At 43.8% G+C, this 8832-nt stretch overlaps 1 protein-coding gene across 1 annotated transcript in view; it reads left to right on the top strand.

Annotated features, from left to right (window-relative positions):
• Positions 1 to 5453: 5453 nt before the first annotated feature.
• The window catches only part of LOC141046675 (ficolin-2-like), a 30040-nt gene continuing 26661 nt past the window's right edge, over positions 5454 to 8832 (top strand). Inside the window, exons 1-2 of the mRNA XM_073541252.1 lie at positions 5454 to 5523; positions 8688 to 8780. Of these exons, the coding sequence (XP_073397353.1) occupies positions 5454 to 5523; positions 8688 to 8780 (163 nt within the window). The remainder of the gene's footprint in view (positions 5524 to 8687; positions 8781 to 8832) is intronic.

Raw genomic sequence — 8832 nt, 5'->3', positions numbered from 1 at the left:
CGTTTGGAGAGCCCCTGATGTACCTAAACAGTGGAAACCCCCCACAAGTGACCCCATTTTTGAAACTAGACCCCCTAAGGAACTTATCTAGATATGTGGTGAGAACTTTGAACCCACAAGGGCTTCACAGAACTTTATAATGTACAGCGGTACAATTAAAAAATCATATTTTTTCAACAAAATGATCTTTTCACCCCCAATTTTTATTTTCCCAAGGGTATCAGGACCCTAAAAGTTATTGTGCAATTTGTCCTGAGTACGCTGATACCCCATATGTGGGTGTAAATGACTATTTGGGCACATGGCAGAGCTCGGAAGGCAAGCAGCGCCATTTGACTTTTTTGGCTGGAATTGAGATCGGACACCATGACGCGTTTGGAAAGCCTCTGATGTACCAAAACAGTGGAAACCCCCCACAAATGACCCCATTTTGGAAACTAGACCCCCCAAGGAACTTATCTAGATGTGTGGTGAGAACTTTGAACCCCCAAGTGCTTCACAGAATTTTATAACGCCCAGGCATGAAAATAACAAAAAAAATTTTTTCCACAAAAATGATATTTTTGCCCCCAAATTTTTATTTTCCTAAGGGCAACAGGAGAAATAGGACCCCAAAAGTTGTTTTGCAAATTGTCCTGAGTAGGCTGATACCCCATATAAGGGGGTAAAACACTGTTTGGGTGCATGGCAGAGCTTGGAAGGGAAGGAGCACCATTTGACTTTTTCAACGCAGAATTGGCTGGAATTGAGATCAGACGCCATTTTGCGTTTGGAGAGCACCTGATGTGCGCAAATAGTGGAAACCCCCAATTCTAACCCTAGCCCTAACCCTAACCTTAACCCTAACCCTAGCCCTAGCCCTAACCCTAATGGGAAAATGGAAATAAATACATTTTTTTAATTTTATTATTTTTCCCTAACTAAGGGGGAGATAACGGGGGGTTTGATTTACTATTTATGGCGGTTTTTATGTTTGGCAGCTGTCACACGCTAAAAGACGCTTTTTATTGTAAAAATAGTTTTTGCATCACCACATATTGAGAGCTATAATTTTTGCATATTTTGACCCACCGAGTCATGTGAGGTCTTATTTTTTGCGGGACGAGTTGACGCTTTTATTGGTATCATGTTCGGGCATGTGACATTTTTTGATCGCTTTTTATTTCGTTTTTTGGGACGCAGAATGAACAAAAACCAGCGTTTCATGAATTTCTTTTGGGTGGTACGTTTACGCCGTTCCGGGTGCGGTAAAATTTATAAGGCGGTTTTATTCTTCGGGTCAGTACGGTTACAGCGATACCTCATTTAGGTCGTTTTTTAATGTTTTGTCGGTTTTATGCAATGAAAACAATTTTATATAAAAAATAATTATTTTTGCATCACTTTATTCTGCGAGCTATAACTTTTTTATTTTTTCGCTGATGATGCTGTATGGTGGCTCGTTTTTTGCGGGACAAGATGACATTTTCAGGGGTACCATGGATATTTATATGCGTCTTTTTGATCGCGTGTTATTGCACTTTTTGTTCAGCGGTATGATAATAAATTATTTTTTGCTTCGTTTTTTATTTTTATTTTTTAAGGGGTTCACTTAAGGGGTTAACTATTGGGACAGTTTTATAGGGCGGGTCGTTACGGACGCGGCGATACCAAATATGTGTACTTTTATTGTTTTTTTTTTTATTTCCAAGAAATGAATTTATTGGGGAATATTTTTTTTTTTTTTTTTTTAATTTATTTAGCGATTTTTTTTTAATTATTTTTACACTTTTTTTTAATTTTTTTTTAACTTTTTTACAATGTCCCAGGGGGGACATAACTGTCCTGTGACAGATCGCTGATCTGTCACAGGCACTGCACAGGCTTCCTCATGCCTGCGCTTTGCAGGCACTGAGGAAGCCAGCTTCCTGCAGGCCCCCGGAGGTCCCCGTCGCCATAATGGATCCAGGGACCTGCAGGAAAGGAGCCCCCGGCAGCAGCGCTGCACATTGCGCTGCCGTGGGGGGCTCAGGGAAGCACGGAGGGAGCCCCCTCCCTGCCGATGCTTCCCTTTAACCCCCGGTACACCGCGATCGTGTTTGATCGCGGTGTGCAAGGGGTTAACGTGTCGGGGGCGGTCCGTGACCGCCCCTGACACATTGTGCCGGGTGTCAGCTATGATAATTAGCTGACATTCGGCCGCGATCAGCGGCGCTCACCACGTGGGCGCCGCTGATCGCGATGACATAATATTCCGTCCATGGTAATTAGGTCCATGGTCACATGGACGGAATATTACGTCAATTGTAGGTAAGGGGTTAAGGGCAAATATGACGCAAGAGAGGTTGGTTGGGTTGGCAACAATTTCGATAGAATCTGAAGTTGCTAAACAAATTAATCTCGGTGACTTAGTGTCATACTTTTTAAAAAAAAGGCAAGGAAACAAAAATATTAATTACCTATGGTCGTTTTTGTTTTGTGTTATTGATTACTTTGTATATATTTGTCCTATACAAATTCTCAGAAGATTAAAGAGTTAGGAGAGAGTTAATTAATCATTGTTGTTGTGGTTTATTTTGCTCCTAAATTTATATCCCAAGTTTTCATCTACTGCCAAGAATAGTAGGGGCGCAACAAAATAGTTTCGCCTAGGGCGCCGTAATCTCTCCGGCCGGCCCTGGGCACAGATTGCACCTACGTAGCACTGCGGAGGACTAAGTATCCTTTATTGCCCATGAGATGCTTCACTTGTAATTTCATCTGCAACGGAATGTGTACATTTAATGTTGTTTTTTCCTTAACACCGAGTAACACATATAATTGCACGAATTCATTAATAGATGCGTACTTGTACAGACCAGTCTCTACCAATGGAGAAGTATATGCTGATTGACATGTATTAATGTAATTACAACTTTAGAACAATATGGCCACCATTACATATCTACAACAATATGGCCACTATTACAACTCCACAACAATATGGCCACTATTACAACTCCACAACAATATGGCCACCATTACATTTCTACAACAATATGGCCACTATTACAACTCAGCAACAATACGGCCACCATTACATTTCTATAACAATATGGCCACCATTACATTTCTACAACAATATGGCTACTATTACAACTCATCAACAATACGGCCACCATTACATTTCTATAACAATATGGCCACCATTACATCTTTACAACAATATGGCCACCATTACATCTCTACAACAATATGGCCACCATTACAACTTTACAACAATATGGTCACCATTACATCTCTACAACAATATTGCCCATTGTTACATCTTTACAACAATATGGCCACCATTACATCTCTACAACAATATGGTCACCATTACATCTCTACAACAATATGGTCACCATTACATCTCTACAACAATATTGCCCATTGTTACATCTTTACAATAATATGGCCACAATTACAACTTTACAACAATAAGGTCACCATTACATCTCTACAACAATATGGTCACCGTTACATCTCTACAACAATATTGCCACCATAACATCTCCAACAATATAGCCATTGTTATATCTTTACAACAATATGGCCACCATTACATCTCTACAACAGTGTGGCCACCATTACATCGCTACAATAATATGGCCATCATTACATCTTTACAGCATTATGGCCACCATTCTTTCTCCACAACAATATGTCCACCAATCAAACTTAACTTACAGAACAAGACTAGTTTATTATTATTCTTCACTCTTACCAGTAGAGGAGGGTCTCAGAGACCTCACTTTATAACATACATATGCCCTATAAAAAGGATATGGAAAAGGAATAGTGTAGTTAGGTGACCTCTTGAAGTTTGCACATCTGTTCAGATGTAGATGCTCTTTCCACAAAGATAGCCTCTTGTTCTGGAGGACCAGATAAATAGTTTATGTTTTTCTGGAAAACACATTTTGGAGGACCTGTTTCATTGTTTCTTCTCATGACAGGTTCTCAACATACAATAGCAATGTTTATGAGATAATCTGTACTCCAAGGATCCCATAGCCATTCATGGGCTGCCACTCACCTACTGTACGGGCACCCTTGGTGTGCCCTACGTACCTAGATTTGACACACTAGTTGAGTAGCTCAAGATCAATTATCATCACCTCTGGGATGGTTATAATGAAACACCTCCAAAGTCCTCCTTTTTAAGAAACGCACCCCTGATTTATCCCAGACCTTTTTTTAACAAACCTTCAGTATATCCCACTTGCTGCCACGTAGAAGACCATTTTTCACTGCAATATTTGACGGCCATCACACTGTGGTTTTAAATTATCAACATAAAAATAAATCCGCCACTTAAAGTAAATGTAAGTTGTATAATGATAATAATAATGTATTAATAAGTAGAAGGTGTAACGTTTTTAGGTAAAACTACGTCAGAGAGTGGACCCTCTGGATCGCGGATCCGGAGCCCCTGGGCCGAGCACGCCAGGTGAAGACCGACCCCTATACAGGGATCGTTTGGGGCAGGACCACAGAGGACGGAGGCGCGACAGCCGGAACCAAGAGGGACGGCTCCACGGACATAAGGGGCCTCGGAAGACGGAGGGCTGTGATACGACCAGGGACCAGAGGCACAGAGGAAAACACAATACAGAGGTACGGCAAGAGGACAGGCCTGGGCTGACTGGAGACAGAGGAGAGGAGCACAGAGGATAGCAGGGAAGAAGCGCCTGGACAGACTGGGGGGGACGAGGAAAACGAGGCCGAGGACGGCAGAGGGGAAGAGCCTGGAGGGCCTGGAGGAGAACAAGACAGAGGACGGAAGGACTACAGGAGTACTGTAGCGGCCAGAGGGTGCAGAAGCTACACGATCATCAGGCGCCCTCCTAACAGCGAGGACGCCTGAAGTATACTAACCCCCGGAAGTGCGTCCACCAGTCCAGCCCCTCAGCGCCGCCCACCGCTGGAGGGAGAGAGCGGAAGGGGGCGTGCGCGCGGCAGGGGGCGGGTGCCAGGAGCCGCAGTGAGGGCGAACGTGGGACGGGCGCGCGCCCAGACGGGGGCGCGCAGGTAAGGGGACGCTGCGGCGTGCGCTGCCGCTGGAGGGGCATCGGCGGGCATAGCCGCCGATGTCACAGAAGGTTTGGTAACACATCTGCCAACACTTGATGTGATCACTGCGGAATATCAAATTATATTTTCATTGCTTCATTCCTGTTTGGAACATTTGTTTGTGTTGATTTAAGATCCCAGTTGCTGCTTTCATGAAATTTTACCCTTGGACAGGTGATATCTTTGTTTTCATGGTACATACCGGGAAAGAGACATTTTTCTTTCAATCGCCAGATGATGGGTCTATTTTTGGCGGGCAACCATATAAGATTACAAGATAAAAAAATATTCAAATAAGACCTCATCAGCTCATAAATAGGGAGCTTGTTCAGTTAAAGACCAGATTCGAGCCAAGTAGAAATTTCACCATTGGAGCTGAGATGGTCTCCTTAACGTGTATGATCCTTTTCCTGGTCATCACTCTTAGTAATACTCAAGACACATGTCCAGGTAAGTTACTGTTAGGGAGTTAAGAGACCAGAAAATGTTATATGTGTTGGGTATTCTTAGCCCTTATTACAGACCTTTTCAAGACTATTTGATGTTTTTCATGGAAAATCTATTTTCTGATCATTTTCTTAGTTGCATTTTACAGCAAAAATCATGGGTTGTTAATAGCTTAGAGCAAAGCAAAAAGTTATCAGTCAGGAGAGCGGTACAATATAATTTCCAAGGCATTAATAATAATAATAATAATCTTTATTTTTATATAGCGCTAACATATTCCGCAGCGCTTTACATTTTACACACATTTTCATCACTGTCCCCGATGGGGCTCACAATCTATATTCCCTATCAGTATGTCTTTGGAGTGTGGGAGGAAACCGGAGTGCCCGGAGGAAACCCACGCAAACACGGGGAGAACATACAAACTCCTTGCAGATGTTGTCCTTGGTGGGATTCGAACCCAGGACTCCAGCGCTGCAAGGCTGCAGCGCTAACCACAGAGCCACCGTGCTGCCCACGGTGGCATTAGATTTACCAGGGAATACTGTGATGACATCAAGAGGTGGCTTAAATCTGACACAATAGCAATATTACCTAGAGCTGGACACCCTCAAAAACTGATGCAAAGACAAAAAGAATATTGCATCAAGAGACTGCAGAGTGGCTGACAAGTACTGGTTATGTTCTGCATGTGACAACAATCTTCCGTATTCTTTATATATCTTCTGGCCTGTGGGGCAGAGTGGCAAGATGGAAGTGGGTCACCCTCCCAGGGCTGTGGGGTACTCGACACCGGGCCGGTGTCAGTGGGATGTGTCACGGCAGCTGTGACCCGGTCCGTGGCCCTGGGCGCCCAAGTAATTGGGGAATGTAGTTAATGAAATGGAATAGTTCGTGACTCCACCTGTGGTGTTTGGCAAGCAAGATGTTAAGCCAACGCTGCGAGCAGATCCTCTGGGGCTGATGGTGTGTTGCAGCATAGATGGTGTACCTCCCCACAGGTGAAGCTGTAACCCCAGAGCAGTGTATAGGCGCAGGCGGTGTGAGGAATGTTGGTACCCAGATGTAGCAGTGCTGACGGCGTTGGCGCACAAGTGAATGGAAAACACCAGGGCTTGTAGTTCCAAAGCTTTACTCACAGTTCGTGGTACACACTGGTGCCTGCCTCCGTGCCGTGTCCTCTGGGGCAGAGACTCAATCAACCTCCCGGGCAAGTCAGGATTCTCCTCTCCAACACCCTGCCAACATGTACCTCTCCTGAACGACTCCTCTATCGCGCCTTGTAGTGTGAAGAGCTCCAGTACCGTGGTGCTCTGAAGTTCCTCCTCTCAGATGTTCCTAACAACTCTCCTTGTACAGCAGACAGCTGTAGCCTACTTCGGGGACTCCCTTTATCCTGAGTCTCGGCTCTCTATTCAGATGATGTTGTGCCCCAAGTCTTGGATGGGAGTAGTGCATTTACAGCCAACTACTCCGCCGGTGTCTGCTGCAGAACCATAAGTGTCCATACAACCTCGGGGACCGGGCCCCGGCCTTGCACTGAGAACCTATAGGCAGGGTTCCTCTTCCAACCCACAACTCCTCTCTGTTCTCCTACTCCTTCGTTCCGTGCTGTTCCTTCTCTTTCTTATGGAAGCTTAGGTTGCAGTTCTACGTCTTTCTCCTTCTGTTCCTTTCCCATGCCAGCTGGCTCAGGTCACTGAGGCAGCTGCAGCACTCCTTCCTCCATCCTTCCTTCCAGGGATCCGTCCTCAGTCTCTCCTGACTGACTGACCCTCTAGACTCCAATCCTCTGACCCACTGTCAGTCTGACCTCTCAGACTGATCTGTAATTCTAAACTTTCCCACTCTTTTATATCTGACTTCACCCACCTCCCAGCACATCTCGTGTTACGAAGCAAGGAACCACAAAAGGTGCTCTGCTACCTTCTAAGCATGAAGCCACAATGTGGTCAGTGCTGAACTATCCTGTGTGTGGGATGCAGGTGTTGGAGTGTGGAAAGGAGTTCCCAACTTTCCTAGGTGGTGGGGCACTACACCTTAGAAGGTGCAGTACCTCTGTGGCGACCGAGCCTCAGGGGCGCCACAAAAATGTTATATGTGTTGGGTATTCTTAGCCCTTATTACAGACATTTTCAAGACTATTTGATGTTTTTCATGGAAAATCTATTTTCTGATCTATATAAAGTCATACATTTTCTTAGTTGCATTTTACAGCTAAAATCATGGGTTGTTAACAGCTTAGAGCAAAGCAAAAAGTTATCAGTCAGGAGAGCGGTAGAAAATAATTTCCAAGGCATTAGATTTACCAGGGAACACTGTGACGACATCAAGAGGTGGCTTAAATTTGACACAATAGCAATATTACCTAGAGCTGGACACCCTCAAAAACTGATGCAAAGACAAAAAGAATATTGCATCAAGAGACTGCAGAGTGGCTGACAAGTACTGGTTATGTTCTGCATGTGACAACAATCTTCAGTATTCTTTATATATCTTCTGGCCTGTGGGGCAGAGTGGCAAGATGGAAGTCAAGCCAAGCAGTGTTTTGCCAAAACCTACATCAAAGTTTGCAAGAAGAATGACTTCACCAGAAGAAGATCAAAGTTTTGGAATAGTCCAGCCAGATCCCAGATCTGAATCCAGTAGAAAATCTATGAGTGACCGGGAGATGGTGCTGTACACAGGAGATGCCCTTAGAATCTGACAGGGAAAGTGGGCAAAGATTGGCCAACTTAGATATGCCATGCTGATACACTCCGACCCAAAACGACTGAATACTTTCAAAAATTCAAATAGAACTTCAACAAAGTATTAATCTAAGAGTAAGCAAATTTATGCAATCACATTATTTTTCTTCTTTATTTTTCTATCCAAAAAGATATCAGTTTATTTTTTCAATTGGATTGTACAAATTATGGGCAAATTTTGGGGTGAAAAAAAGTTGTGAATTCATTCTAGTTCTTAGTATGATTTTTTTTGCATGCCAAAACTCTAGCATTTTAACAGGGGTGTGTAGACTTTTTGTATTCACTGTACATGCACATATTTTACAAACACAGATAGGAAATACAGAATCTGTTGACTCTTGGATCAGAGTTCCTGTTTACAGTAATGTATGAAGCCAACACAAACCAATTTAAGACTGTGGTTTTTGCAATTTATAGGTGGCTCAGAGCAGTTAACTATTCTTCGAGGGTGTCCTGGGGCCCCTGGTGCCCAAGGAGATATAGGAGCACGTGGATTTCCAGGAGAGAGAGGTCAGTGTGTTTAATGCTGGATGAACAATCAGCTCCAAAGTAGCATTAAAGT

Source organism: Dendrobates tinctorius, unplaced genomic scaffold (genome assembly GCF_039654945.1).
Source record: "Dendrobates tinctorius isolate UK_male_01 unplaced genomic scaffold, ASM3965494v1 ptg000120l, whole genome shotgun sequence".
Taxonomy (NCBI): domain Eukaryota; kingdom Metazoa; phylum Chordata; class Amphibia; order Anura; family Dendrobatidae; genus Dendrobates; species Dendrobates tinctorius.
This window is presented reverse-complemented; position numbering and strand designations above follow the sequence as displayed.